The sequence below is a fragment of the Frieseomelitta varia genome, unplaced genomic scaffold, assembly GCF_011392965.1.
Source record: "Frieseomelitta varia isolate USP_RPSP 00005682 unplaced genomic scaffold, Fvar_1.2 scaffold_320, whole genome shotgun sequence".
Lineage (NCBI taxonomy): Eukaryota > Metazoa > Arthropoda > Insecta > Hymenoptera > Apidae > Frieseomelitta > Frieseomelitta varia.
Window position 1 is genome coordinate 238,218 of NW_025110058.1, and position 15,877 is coordinate 254,094.

At 39.2% G+C, this 15,877-nt stretch overlaps 1 protein-coding gene across 1 annotated transcript; it reads left to right on the plus strand.

The window, feature by feature from the left end:
• The first annotated feature begins 427 nt into the window (after positions 1–427).
• Positions 428–15,303, plus strand: LOC122530030. Its single transcript, XM_043656642.1, has 3 exons — positions 428–505; positions 8,855–8,989; positions 15,126–15,303. Exons 1-3 carry the CDS (start codon positions 428–430, stop codon positions 15,252–15,254), a joined length of 342 nt encoding a protein of 113 aa, XP_043512577.1. The 3' UTR covers positions 15,255–15,303.
• The last annotated feature ends 574 nt before the right edge of the window (positions 15,304–15,877 follow it).

The following is a 15,877-nucleotide window of genomic DNA, read 5'->3' on the forward strand; positions in this document are numbered from 1 at the left end:
ATAAATATATTACCTAAATATTACTTAAATAATAAATATATTACCTAAATATTACTTAAGTAATAAATATATTACCTAAATATTACTTAAATAATAAATATATTACCTAAATATTACCTAAATAAATAATAATTAATCTACTAATATTGCCTAAATAATTAATAATTAATCTACTAATATTACCTAAATAATTAATAATTAACCTACTAATATTACCTAAATAATTAATAATTAACATAATAAAATTGCCTAAATAATTAATAATCTACTAAAATTACCTAAATAATTAATAATTAACCTACTAATATTACATAAATAATTAATAATTAGCATACTAAAATTACCTAAATAATTAATAATTAACCTACTAATATTATCTAAATAATTAATTAACTAAATAATAAATAAATAATTCGCCTTTACCCAGATGAAGAACCCTAAAGAATTTAAGCCTTGCTGGCGCCAAAGATCTCCAGACCCTGTTTCGCTCGAAGACCTTAGCATCGTGAGTGGGTTATCTGGTCAGTGTAACATCTAGCCCAGCTACATTTGGTCAATGCAATGTAAACAATAGTTCCTAAGTATTAGAAGAGCAATCGAATTCGACAGCTCTCAATTTTTCGATACAAGAATAAAAAAATACTCCAACCACACTTTTCATAAGATCACATCATTAGGGACATTCTAAATCGTACGTCAAGCAGTTAATCTTGAAAAACAATGTCCCTCGTCGAATTCGACGTCAGTGTGATGGGAAATGGGTGATATAATTTGAAACAAGAAACTGTTACGAAGAATCGTTACGATGAACAATCGACGCAAACAGAGATGGATTACGTGTACGTGTTCCAGCGCAAGAAGTTAATAAAAAGAGATTCGCAGTCAAGTAGCACGAATTAAATTACCCACCTCCCCACAAATTCTCGAAATCTTTACCTGCACGGTTGTGATTCTCAGTTCGTCATGCATCATCTCCATTTCTTCCCTCGTCGAGTATCTTTTAAAAAATCGTCAAAAATCTCGCCAGAACCCATAGTCTCCCATCGTCGGTACGCGGCACACCAGCCAATTTCACCGTATAAATATTCTTTTAATACCCACGCTGGAGAAACTTCGATCCCCCTTCAAACGTGATTCCTGCTCGCCGAACAACCGAGTTACACGAGCGCGAGAGCGTAAGGGAGGGGAGACAGGGGAATTCTATACGCGAATAGTCGAAAGATGATCGACGAGCGACGTGCAAGGGATCAACGGTAATCCAAGAAATCGGGATTACCATTGAACTGGCTCGGGGAAAAAAAGCGGAATTCAATGCTCGATCCAGCAGTGCTCGAAAAGAGAGAGAGAGAGAAAAGTGAAAAAAAAAGAGCGGAATTATAAATCAGCCTTTTGTCTTTAACGCTTCGCGGTGGAAAACAAAAATCGGCCAGATCGCAACAACTAAGTAGAGACCGAAGTGTATAACTCACGTCCGCGCCGTGTATCGGTAATATTTAACCGCGTCCGCGCGAACGTTTGTATAAATCCCTGTGTTTCGTGCATAAATCGGTTTATTCCTTCGATATTTTTAACAGCCATTGAAACCCGACGGAGGGCGAGACAATTTATGTTTTCCCTCCCCCTCCGCTCGTGCTTTGTCTATTAACTTCGGTTTCGACACAGATCTATGACCCGTGTAAGCGGCGACCAACGAAACGATGTGAAACGAAATTTTGACGAACGGCTGCAATTTTTGGTGGCCACCGTCGGCCATCCACTCCCCCCCCCCTCCTCCTCCTCCTCCTCCACCACACCCCTTCCACTTCGTGCGGGGACCAGGATTCCTTTTGTAGTCGCCAGAAAAGAGAGATTTTCAAACGCAACAATGTAAACGGGCTGAAATTTTACGATACGTCCCGTGGAGATCCATGGTTAACGTTGTCTGCGTTCCCTCCGAAAGCGCCGCGCTTTGTTTGAAGAGACGTTGTTGGAGAGAACGCGACAACAACTTCGACGTTAATTAATCTTTCGTTATTACGTAAATTACGTTATTACGTTCGAACATGAGCGAAAAAACGAGACGTATCTGTTACAAAAAAAAAAAAAAAAAAAACTTGTTAATTGTATTAGTTTTATATTATTTTTTATATCGGTTTAGTTTTATGCGGGATTGTGTAAGAACTGGAAACCTAGCGTTTATAGGTGGGATTTTTAGACGAATGCAAATTTATTTGTATAAATTTTAAACAATGTGTCGAAAAATAGACTTGTTGCAAAACTTTATTTTAATTAATACTGTACAATATACTCTACACCTTAAAATCTTGATGCTAACCCTATAGAGCATTTGTGGTTTGAAAGATAAAAGGTAAAAGATTAAATAATTACGAAATAAATAGATAGTAAAGTTATTAAAGTACGGAAAAGTATAGATGTAATAAATATTACGCAGAAACTGCATGGGAAATCGTCTGAGAAATTCTTTATTGATGCGTCTAAACATCTACAGAGTGATTCACGTAACTTGCAACACCTGAAATAACTTTTAAATGATGCGCCTAATGAAAAATTGTTTTATACAAAAGTTGTGTGGTTTTAAGGGAGCCAGAATATGGTGTATTAATCTTCTGTGTGTATTGAGGGGTTTCGAAATTTCCAAGGTCATCTCTATTTTTTCAAATTAATAACATAATATATATATATATATATATATATATATATATATATATATGTATGTATGTATAATTGATAATTTAATTTATTAAACAATCTTTCATTAGACGCGTAATTAAATTAATTATGTTTAATGTAAATTGCATATTAAATTTAAATTTTTAATAAATTATAATATCAATATTATAAGTAAAATTTAAAATATAATTATGGTTTGATTATTAATTAAATTAATATTTTATATATAATTCATTAAAATTGAATATAAATTAATAAAATATGAAACTAATAAAAATTCTTTATATACAAAATTAATGAAAATTAAACAAGGGAATTCAAATTAATAATTATAAATTAAAGTGCCAGTAATAGCAGTTTAAAAACTTATATTATAAGTTAATAATTAAGGGATATTTTACGCGTGAAAGTTACGTGAATCACCCCGCAACGTGTCTGTCGTGTTACGGACAGATATTCATGGTCAAATGTTTCGGATGTAAAAGGTAATTACACAACGAAGCATCGAGCTACCATTTTTACGTTACTCTTCGAAAAAAAATATTTCGTCGTACGTTTCGGCTTGTATTCTGAATGAATCGAAACGAATATGCAATAAGGAGGGAAGAAGCGACCGGTAGGAGCCATCGATGAATTTAGAGAGAAGGGATGGTGTTTCGTCTTTTTTTTTTTTTTTTTTTTTTTNTCTCTCTCTCTTTCTCTTTCTCTTTCTCTTTTACCCTGTGATTGCGAGCCTCGGGATTTTTCTCTCGTATTTTTTTTTTTTTTTTTTCTTTTTTTTCGAACGATTTCGAAACGAATAATTTCACGTGGTAGTCGATCTACAGAGGCGTCTACAACGCGAGGAAGAGCCGATTCGAATCGGTGCTCGCGTTCTGTCGGCGTGTCTAGAAAACGGGCCGATCCGTTCGAAGGTTACTGAATCGCGAAGCTGAAACGAATCGATTGCTCGAGAGCTGGCCGGACCGGTTTCGCGGTTCCGCAAAGTTAAGGAAATTGCGAGACAGATCGGCCACGCATACGGAAACACTCGCACCTCGCCAACTCCATTATCATTTGCTTACCGAGCAACGCGATTCTATTAGCCGGTAATATATGAAACGTTCGATTTCTTCAGTCGAGAATGAACCGTGAGTTTTGCTTCCCTTCCCGGGATGAGTTTATCATCTTTTTGCTCCGTTATTACACTGATTTTGCGGATTTTCTGTGCATCTATGGACGAAGCGTCGAGTTGAAAATCGTTGCCGATTGAATTCCGCTAATTTCAACGCCAGTTTCTATCGCGTGAATAAAAGTAACAGACGAGGCGGAGAAAATTGTAGAAACTACTTATCAACGAGATCAGAAAATGAATGAGCTTCTACAAACTAAATCACTATCTTAGTAGGAATAATAATTCAAGTTGGATAAAAAGTAATTCAAATGGAAATATTAATTCACGCTGGTCAAAATGACAAGTTTATAATTTTTGTTGGATACTTTTCAGACGTGAGACCGTATTTTCAAAGATTTAAATAATTTTCCGTAAAACGTGCAAAGAAAAGCTTGCACAGTCAATTGTATTATAAAATTTCTCTATTTTTTTTTGTTTCAATTTTTTTGAGACTTCAACGAGACTGAAATTTTATCCTTTAATCCTCATCGATAGTTTCAGTGTCGAACAATATATATAACGTATGACATGTTTGAAACATTCCACAAATCATTCAACGTTGCAACAACTTGCTCACTCTCTCTTTCTATCCAATATCCTCTTACAACCAATAGTTCAATGGCCACGAATAATTTAATTCGACGCGTGAACTTTAAAACAATTTTCAACGATCGTCGTCTCGATTCCGTGCTCTTCAACCGTAATCATCCATCGTCATTCCCTCTTTCTAGGCGTGATAACGCGAAAGAAAGAGATCGACACGCGGGCATCAAACCACGCCGTTTATTATCCCTCTATTCGCGTGTGCTCTACTCGTCGGAAAGTGGACTGAGTAATTAGAAGATGAATTAATTTAATTAACGAAACATTACCGAAATGAACGGGGGGAGGGGAGGAGCAGATATCAGAAATCGATGGAACCAGATCCATTAGCCCGGGGCGCTGTTGCCTTCGAGAACGTCACCAATCAGATTAATTATCACAGGATTGTTGTTAACGCGTATCGCGCGGCAGAAACACGGTGGCAGTTACCCACCGCTGCTGTTTCTGCGCAATCATTGGTGACGGTTCAGTGGCGCGGATCGAGGCGTTTTTGCCGCGGCGTCGTTTCCCTTCGGCTTTTCAAGGACTCGAAATCTCTGTAACGCGGCCTTCCTGGTACCGGCCATTACACGCAACGTATCAACGCGTTTTTAAACCGCTCCTCGTGCTCCCATTGTTCCTTTTAATTGACCTGGACACCTCCTCGCCAGAGCAAGGTGTCCAAGTTTTACACGGATTTCTTACAGATTTCATGCGTTCACCAATTTCCAACGAGCGAAACATGCACGAATATTGCTCGAGATGCTGCATTTGCTTCGGAACTGGGAAACAAACTTGCGACGAAGAGTTTGAAAATTGTCGCATTGCTAAATACACGCGTAATTGGAAAATTGTATATATTATTTGCGACAATATGTTGAATCTTACAAATATAAAATATTCGCCGAAATTTTCGAACGGAATTGTATATCCGCGTATCGTATAACGTTCGTTGTTTCAAAACGCCGATTTTTTCTTTTCTCTTTTTTTTTTTTTGTTTCTGTTTATCGGTTTTATTCCTTTTCTTTTTTTCTCTTCGAACGCACGGGAGATAAAGTTACGTTAGAAAATTCTACGAACGGGTCGAAAAGGTTTGTTTCAATTTTAGAAAGGCGGCTATTTTTACGCGTGTCTTGTGCACACACAAACGCACACGCTATGCGGCAGCGTTTCGATGTTGTATTGATTATGACCCGAAACGATATTTGCAACGCGTAAGAGAATTATATTTGAAATTTCGTCGGCGTAAATGTAACGAATTATTATTTCGTCGAAATTGTGTTTACAAACGCAATTTCGGCGAAACGTTACAGCGTGATTGTCGCGGAAATTAATCAGAAATTTGATATGCACGATAGTGAGCGATAATGATGCAGGGGCGGATTTTTGAAAAAAATTCATGACAATTGTTTGACAAAAAAAAAAAAAAAGAGAAGAAAAACGGTTGCTGAAGAAGAACGAATGCAAAGTGAAATCGTTGAATATTTGTTCGCGCGACTAAAAAATCTCCGTGTGATCGCTTAAATTTGCCAACGATTCGATTGACTTACGCAAAGGGTACTGTTGATGTTAAAAATGAATATTAAATCAAACACACTGTTTATCACACGCGATGCGTGATTGTCTTTTCTTCGATTTAAATTCGATTTCTATCGTTTCACCGTTGCGAAGTGAAAATTGCGATACGCGAAGAGCAACGACGAGAAAAATACCATCGAATAGCCCGCGGAATTTAAGAAAGTCCCAAAAAATATATGTGAAGAGTATATTTCGGCTAGACGTATTGCTGAAATTAATTGCCGAATCGATATTCGTGAATTAATATTCATCCTTTATGAATTGCTAAGTAATAATGTAAATCGCATTTATAATTTACACAATAACCATAAATATCGAATATCTATAAATTCTTCGCCATTTATTAGCGGTATTTATAGATTTTACGGATGCACACACACACACGCGCACACACACATATTCAACGTCACGCATGTACAGTGATTATCATAATAAGACCGTAATTTTCAAATTAATCATTTCGCGGCGATTCATCATAAACATTAAACTTTTATCTTCTTGGCAATAGATTGAACGGGAAGATATCTATTATTAGTAATACGTAACACGAATATTCAGTTGATAACAGACTGAAAATTAAAATTAAACGTATAATAATAATAATAATAATAATAATAATAATAATAATAATAAAACGACAACGCAAAATGCAGAGATTTCTGTGAACGCAACGTTCGAATGCGACCGTTGTGAAATCGTGTACGTACGATTATTTGTATAGCAACCAGTATCCGCCAACATTTACCCATACATTCGACGCGTAATAATAATTTACAATCATAACAAACTTGTACCGTGTTTATACATCATTTACAACATTATAACTTCATTTGATAGCAGTACAATGAACAATGGCCTGGCAATGTAATCGCAATTTAAAGATAAACACGAACGGTATGCGTCCGAATAAAACATCTTCAAACCACGACGCGATCTCGTTTATTCCTGCAGTTTCGTTTCAGATTAATGCAATCATCCGAATTCGAGTAATTTGAAATTTATGAGCGTGCAACTATTCAAATACTTTCGCGTATTTGAAACCACTGTGTATACTATCGCGTAAGCTGAAATCGCTTGATTCAAATGACCTGAAACCATTTACGCTAACCTACCAACCAATCTCACTTGACTTGAAATATTCTTCCTTCAAACAAGAAGGTTGAGGTTTTTTTCTTTCGATCGGACGAAATTTTTTGAAAATCAATACGTACTTTTTCCAAAGCACAAAGCGAAACGAACCAACCTGTAATTAAAATCGGTTGGTTCAAATAACCTGAAATAACCTATTAATCTACGATCTTACTTTATAGGTTAGGTTTGGGTCAGGACTCGAAATATTCTTCCTTTAAACAGAGAGTTAAGATTATTCCTCGGATAGGATAATTTTAAATCAGATAATTTCCACACGATCGGCAAAAATTTTCCATTAACGCGTATTTTTCCAAAACTACAAACCAACCTATAGTTGAAATCGCTCGATTAAAATCACCTGAAATACTTTGATAATCAATGATATAGGTTGGGATTCAAAATATTCTTCCTTCAAGCAGAAAGTTAAAGTTCCATCGATTACTCCTCGAAGGAATAATTCGAAATTAGATAATTTCGATCGAAAGAAATTTTCCATTAACGTGTATTTTTCCAAAACCTGTAGTTAAAAATCGCTTGATTAAAATCACCCCAAATACTTTGCTGATCAATGATTTTACTTTATAGGTTCGGATTCAAAATATTCTTCCTTCAAACAGAAAGTTAAAGTTCCATCGATCATTCCTCGAAAGGATAATTTTAAATCAGATAATTTCCACATGATCGGCAAAAATTTTCCATTAACGCGTATTTTTTCAAAACTACAAACCAACCTAAAGTTGAAATCGCTCGATTAAAATCACCTGAAATACTTTGCTAATCAATGATCTTACTTTATAGGTTGGGATTCAAAACATTCTTCCTTCAAACAGAAAGTTAAAGTTCCATCGATCATTCCTCGAAAGGATTTTAAATCAGATAATTTCCACATGATCGGAAAAAATTTTCCATTAACTTTATAGGTTAGGTTTGGGTTAGGACTCGAAATATTCTTCCTTTAAACAGAGAGTTAAGATTATTCCTCGGATAGGATAATTTTAAATCAGATAATTTCCACACGATCGGNAAAGTTAAAGTTCCATCGATTACTCCTCGAAGGAATAATTCGAAATTAGATAATTTCGATCGAAAGAAATTTTCCATTAACGTGTATTTTTCCAAAACCTGTAGTTAAAAATCGCTTGATTAAAATCACCCCAAATACTTTGCTAATCAATGATTTTACTTTATAGGTTCGGATTCAAAATATTCTTCCTTCAAACAGAAAGTTGAAGTTCCATCGAAGAAATAATTCGAAATCAGACAATTTCCGCACGATCCGAAGAGATTTGCGCGTATTTTTCCAAAATACAGAGGAAAACGGGCCAGTCTGTATCGTTCTCTTTACACACAACGACTTTAATAATAAGATTCTCATTTAACGAAGAACGTTCGAGCAACATTTCGCGAGCTCGATCAATCACCCTCGTTACCAGGAAAGAACGATCGAAGTCGGGAGAGCTACTGGTTAAAACGAAGCCACGCTATATGTGTTACACACACACACACACATATATATATACATATGTATATATATATACATATGTATCTGTAGGTTGAAACATTTTCTGGGATTACGAATTTCGCTCGGTACGCTCTCGCCTGGTTTCGTGGAGGAAGCGGCTGCTGACAACGCGATTCACGGAGTTCCATGGTAGTCGAGGCAGTGAAAGGAAAGATTGGAGAGACTAGCTGGCGAGAGAGAACGGCGCCGACCGTTGAGGAACGTTATCGCGGGACAAGGAAGGGAACAGGGCGGTCTTGGTGGCCAATTCGTTGACGCAGGGCAAAGAAGTGGCTCATCGTCACGCTGTCTGCCATCTGCGTGCTACTGCCTCCTCAAATGACCGATCCGCAACGCTTCTGTTACCCGCGGGGGTAGGGCGCAACATCGCGTGAAAGATCGGCGCGAGATAGTCGTGGGGGGGGGGGGGGGGGGGGGGAGGGCGGGGGGGGGGGGGGGGGGGGCAGGGAAGTCGAGGTGAAAAAAGAAATTTCTTCACCGAGTGGAAACGCGCGACGGATGTCGTGCGGTCGCGAGAGGGGAACGTGTCGTGCGTTTCTTACGGGACACGGCGGTTCGTCGTGATTTCATGTAAATCGACGATTAAAATCGTGTCTGGTAGTTTTATTTCGAACCGATTAACGTAAGTTAACTGAGTCCAGTGCCGAGATGGCGGTTCGATGAAAATTAAATCGCATGTTCGGATGTTCAGAGGTGACCGAAGAGATTCGAGATAGTGTGTTCAACAGAGATGATAAAGTAAAAGAAAATCTTTACAATATAATACAGTACACGAGCTTTTCTTCGTGTATTTGTCCCTAAAAATACACTGTTTTACATCTGTAGAATATCTAAATAAAAATTATCAATTTTCGTAGCTACCCATTCTGGCAGTTCCAGTGTTGAAGTATCTACATACGTGTGTACGTATGAAAACAAGCATCTACGTACGTGTGTACATAGGTGAGCTTCAGCTATTGAAAAATACTTTCGCGTTGTATCTTGCGAATTGAATCTTTCTTCGAAAACATTGCGGCTAGTTTCATGGGAAGTTTGAGAACGTGGTGGTACGTAGTACGTACTTGCCTCGGATATCTAGAAACTTCAAGCAATATCAAGCCCGAGAACTAGAACTACCGAAGTTTCCAAAGTTTTATTCTGTATAGAGAGTTGAATTAAGTTAATCGCGTGCGCATACAGATAACTACAGTGATTTTAATTCGTTCTTGAAAGCTGGCCTGTGGGAGAAGCTTAACCGTTTTTCCAGAACAAGTGCAACCACAGTTTTTCCTCGATTCTGTAATTAATCAGTCATTTGCAAATGGCAAAGTACAACGCAAGAAATGTCAGTACAATATCTTAGAAATTGTTCGCTGCCGATCTCCGCAGATTACACAAATTGATCGAATATCTCGTAACGCCGTCAATTTAATAACGACCTCATTAATTTTAATGAATTACCAGATCGCTAACCCGATGTGTATCTTCGGTGCAAGTTATTCAAATTACAGATACAGATTTCCCTGTAATTTACTAATCATTTGCTACACTTTACTTTAATTCCAACGTACCATTATTATCGTTTCTAATCGCTGCGATTCTATTCCTCGGCGTAACATCGCTCGAAAGAAACGTGAGCAGTCAGAAAGTGTTAAGAATAATTTTTCGTCCAAAGGAGAAAAGAAGGAACGAATTTGGATTTCTATTTCTATCGGAGCAGCCTCGCAGCTGGCAAGTAGAAAACTATCGTCCTTCAATTATAAGAACGACGCGAACGCGATATTAAAATCCAGACGCGAACCAGGATTCCTGAAAGAAATCCGGCGAAAGAAATTTTTCTCATCCCTCTTCCGCCGCTCGCTCTATCTCGATAAATTTTCCTTCGCCGTAACCCATTCCCGAGTCATCTCCATATCCCGCGGATAAATTTTTTTCGCCCAGACTTTTTCGGGCTGAGCCTCGGGCTGAGCGCGGCGCGCGCCGTGAAATTCGTTCCGTGCGATGATTCATAACCTTCCGTGGCCTATTCATTTACTCCGGAGTAACTACGCACCACGCTCGCAACACGCCTTTACCTTGGTCGACACGTAAAATCGAACAGAGAGAGAGAGAAAGAGAGAGAGAGAGAGAACTCTCGTTTCCTTTCCACCGCAACTTGGCACCGCGTTCCACGTAAACGATAGTTTTTATGCTCGATATCGTGATATTTCTTACCATTTCTTTGCACTATTAACTCGCGGACCTTGATATATTCGGTTATACTTAATAAGACGCGAAATTTATTGCCCTTGCTTTTTATTCGACACCGTAACGAACGTTTCCCCTACAATTTGTGCAACCTAGACGAAGAATTTTCCGTTCTTTTTTTTTTTCTCTTTCTTTTTTTTCTTGTTGAACTTTGCAAGGATTCACTTGGACGTACACCGCGTCGTTTATGAATGACAAATTGTAGGTTACTTAAGATTAACAAGCGTATCGACCGAGGCGTGAGCTGTTAAATAGAAAGTTGCAGAAAGTCGAGGAATCTTCGCGATCGTAATGTTCCTTGCGGAGGAAGCAGCTGCAGTCCGGTTATTATTACAAAAATTGACGAGAAAGCACAGCAGTGCGAGTGGTCGATGCTTTTTGAAAACGGAACGCGCGAGACGTGCCTTTCCTCCAGAGAGGAAACAAAGACGCGAGTTTCTAACGGAACGAAAACAGAAGAAAAAAAAAAAAAAAAAGAAAGGAAAAAAAGGAAACACACATTTTCACGAGAACGGGAAATAATTTACGCGGGTTACACTTTCGTTGGAACGACGAAGCTCGGGACGCGCGGTGCAGCTTTTTTCGTACTCGTCAAACGAAAAGGATCGCTTTGATCGGTGGATAAAATCGAGCAAGAACGCCGATTTAGAACGGCGAAAAAGCCGCCGCTGTTCGAAAGAGTTTGCGTTGGCGAGGGGGAAAACAGAAAAGAAAAGAAAAGAAAAAAAAAAAAGAAAAGAAAAAAAAGGAGCCGCGTACGCGCGAAGAAGAACGCTCGTCACGTCGATTCCCTGCCGGTTTCTCAAAAGAGAAAGAGAATTACGCGGAATTACAGTGGGTGTTGTCGTCACGATTATCGACGAGCCACGCGCAATCCCTTTTTTTCGTGCTTTTTGCAAGCTGCACACGCGTTTACCTTGGCCGTTACGCGGAATCGACTGCAGATACCAGTTTTTCTTTGTATCTTAGCGGGACATTATTCCGCGGAACAATTGCCGTTGTTGCCGGTGGAAGCGTTTGCATTGTCGTTGCCGCGTTTCTCGCTCGTCATTGCCGCTTGTGTCCGCGCGCGAGCGCACCGATATGCAACACTCTTTAATTCCTTAACGGTGCACAAAAGCAACTGCGATTCTCGGTTATTGGGCTCGACGAATGCCCAAGACTCGAGATCGTTTGATGATCGTTTTTCAAAATTCGATCGTCGGTCCTTGAGGTTTTCACGAAAGAAAAATTTAGCAGAGAAAGATTTCTCCTTCTCGTCACAATGGTATTACTCCACAAAGTGAAATCTCCACTGAGGAAAAGCTCGAGACCGAGATTTTTGCAAAAACGAGACGTTCAAAATTAAGAATTAAATTTTACCAAGAACAGGTACGCTTATCAGTTTGTAATCTGTTAAAGCACGCGTGTGTGAAATCGGCATTATTATAAATCTCGAAAAATCGCCCGCCGAATCTTATCAATTAACTAATAATATATCGTGAAAACGACGAATACGATGTAATTACACATTCGGGTTCAACACTATTTTCAAACGCCGTTACGAATAATCGAATTAGGAATTCATTTTCGCTTTCACCGTGATTTGAAGATGCACGTTTTATAACAGCAATTAATAATACAACTTTGTCAAAGACAAGACTACAAATCATTTGGTTTTGTAAAGTAAAAATCCAGCTGTTTCGATCATCTGCCTGTGATTGTCAACGTTTAAATTATTTATTTCGGCGATCGGTTACGCCGTTTCAGAAATAAGTGCAGTCGAAATTAAAAGATTCAGAAACAGTCTTAAAAATATCTAGATTTCCGGGCAATCGGATTTGATTAAATTTTATACGTCGACTCGTTATTGGAGTACATTCAGTCATATCGACATCACCCGATTATTTATACCCGTGAACTGGCAAATTAAATACGGCCCCGAGTATCGATAATTAACGGATAAACGTAGGAGTTCAAGGGGGCTACCGAAACGTTCTCGAGGATTTCATTAAAAATTCCCGTGCTGTCGATCAGCGTTGAACGATATTCTCGCTGAAAAACAGAATCCGTTTAAGAAAAGAAACAACAACGACAACGAAAAAAGGAAACAGAGGGAGGGGAAAAAAAAAAAAAAAGAAAAGCACGACAGACACAAAAATGAGAAGGAACAGTGAACAAGAAGCGGCAGGATATTAAATCAGACCTCATAACGATGCGCATAAATCAACGGCGTTTCGGTCCGCGGAAACCTCCATTTAGAATGCACTTTTTCGAGCTCGATTTATCTCTTCGATCGAAACACTTTCACGTCGTTTTACACGGCTTAAGAGAAAAAGAAAAAGGAAGAAAACTTGTATGTGGCGACAAGTTGATAAGAAACAAATGACCCGATCGGTCTTTACATCTTTAAATTTGAATTTAAAGCGGGAGATTTGTGTTACTCGACGTTTGGAAAGTTGTCAAAGGCGATCAAAAATTGGAGCAGCCGTTTCGAAAATATTTTTAGGGATGAATCTGGTTAGTTCCTCGCGAGAAAGTTGCTTCAACAAAAGCGAATTAACAATCTACTGGGAAACAAATTTGAGAATAGATACACGGGGCCAGCTTCCGCTTATAAATAATTTTCGACGCACAAACGCGTTCGTTGTTTTCAGTGATAGCGTTGCAAAATCTCCATAAAAGTAACACAAGAGAGTAACCGTGTATTTTCGTAAACCGCGCGACGTAAAACTTATAAAAAATAATAATGCCAACAGACCGAGCGATAATTTGCAAATTTCGTGAGAGAGTAGAGGAAAGAAGGGGGGAATATCTATCTCAACAAATTTCCCCGGCGTTTTTAACAATTTATAAACCGTTTGTGTGTCTTACAATAAACGGTGGAATACAGGGATGCAAACGAGCAGGTATTACCGGGTACACGAAATTCACGGCGTTGAAATTCCTTTTTTCTCTCCTTCTCTCTCTCTCTCTCTCTCTCTCTCTCTCTTTACCTTTCTTTTTCGCCCTTTTGCCTGTCTTGTTTGTACGTGTCTCTTTTATTCTCCACCCCCTTCCTCCCGCACACACATTCTCTCTCTCTCTCTCTCTCTCTCTCTCTCTTTTCCTTCGTTTTGTCTTTACCCGTTTTGTTCTAATGACTAAAATTGCACGCGAGACTCGCGGCGCTTACTATTTAACGGGGCGTTTAAAAAAGTAATGTGGAAATATAATGGGAAACAAAGGGAAGAAAGTTTCCGCGCTCGCGTCGGCAACTGCCGACAGCGCGCCGCGCACGGTTTTACTTCCCTACCCCGCCGCTATTTGGTTTGGATGAAGAGCTACCTGTTTGTTTACGTTTCGCTTTCAGCCGTTTGTACTCTCTCTCGACGATGCAGCAGCAGCAGCAGCAGCAGCAGCAGCACGCTGTGTGCATGTATCGCCCTCTCCACGGTTCCCACCCACGTGCATGCACCCGCGCCGAACGATAAGCAGCCACACGTGCATATGACCTCCGAAAGCGAATCCGATCCGCGGGGTCTTGCCACCACGCGACCAGATCTCCCCATCGATTCTTCCTCCCCCTCGAGATGCACTTTGATCGCGTTTAATCCCACCTACCCACGTCATCCCTTTTCTTCTTTTTTTTTTTTTTTTTATTATTTTTCCTCTTTTCCGCGGCTTGCTTCGGTGTTTTTTGTTTATTCCTAAATTCTCCTTGTTGCGTTCTCCCTCTGCAACTTTCGAGAGTTTTTCGCGCATGTACGTAGCTTTTGGAGATCTCGCAAGAGTTTGGAAGTAAATCTCCGCTTCGATTTCAATCGAATTTCAAAGGAGAAAATTACGAGGCGACGATATGTATAAACATTGCAAGGTTCGAAAGATCGACAGGCAGAGATACTTGAGATACAAAGTGAATTTCTTTCTACCAAGTCCTTGGACAGTGAAGAGTGATATATTCAGAGAAATGAAACGCTCGATACTGAGAAATGAAACGAAATGAAATAAAGCAAAGCAAAGAATATCGAAATTACCTCGCATCCCGGTGGTAACGCGAAAAGTTTCGCCAACGCATCTATTAGCGAATCGTCCGCCGTTGGAGCTACGTAGCGCGAGGGATCACGCTAGGGTTGTTAGCTGCACAAGTGTAAAACGTTGGACGGAGGAGAAAGAGATATAACCGTGGGGGATGAAAAGTGGGGAAACCACCGGAGGTTAGAAGGGTTAAGGACGCCGATGGTGGTACGGCGAGGTGGTGGATGGGTTGATTCCGTTTATCACCAGGAGGCATACATTTTGCAGCATCGTGATATAGAAGCCCGAGTCTCGACACTGCAGCGCAGAACGTCGTTAAGGGACGCGGGTCTATCGACAACGACGACGACGACGACGACGACAACGATGATGTTCCAACGTCGTCGCCATCCTTGAGATCTAACCACCACTCGAGGCTTGCGTTGTCTCGAAATATCGAGACCATCGTTATCGGAACTAATCGACCGGTTATCTGTGGCTCGGTAGAGTAAAAAAATACGGTGGAAACGTATACGATTAAACGAATCGCCTTTGTCTGACTTTGATGTCTCTCGTCATTATTTATCAGTGAATTCGCTGTTATTCATTTTTGAAACATTTAAAGAGGGCTGAAATTCGCGGCTGTCTGATCAATGAGTCGAAGTAAGAATATTTTGTTGTTAAGAAAATTGACGCGATTATGTTTAATAAATCGAGTTACGATTTACAGAAAATATCGGTTCGCTTCGTTTTCACGGTGAAATTAAATCGAAACTGGTGGAAATTTCACGTGCTCGTTAGAGAGAGAGAGAGAGAGAGATAAAGATACTGTTAATTAAACAACCGTAACTGTTTAAACGAGAGCCCCCTCGTTTGTAACTTTAATAATCCTCGATAGTTTCTTCTAAATTACATTTGGAAGCCCGAGTAATTAACTCTGTTTAAACTTCTAGCCCAGATTCCCCAATTAAAATAACTACGCTCTCAAAACAATTACGCTATTCCGAACCAAACACGTAAAGCTGCGATCCACGTTTACG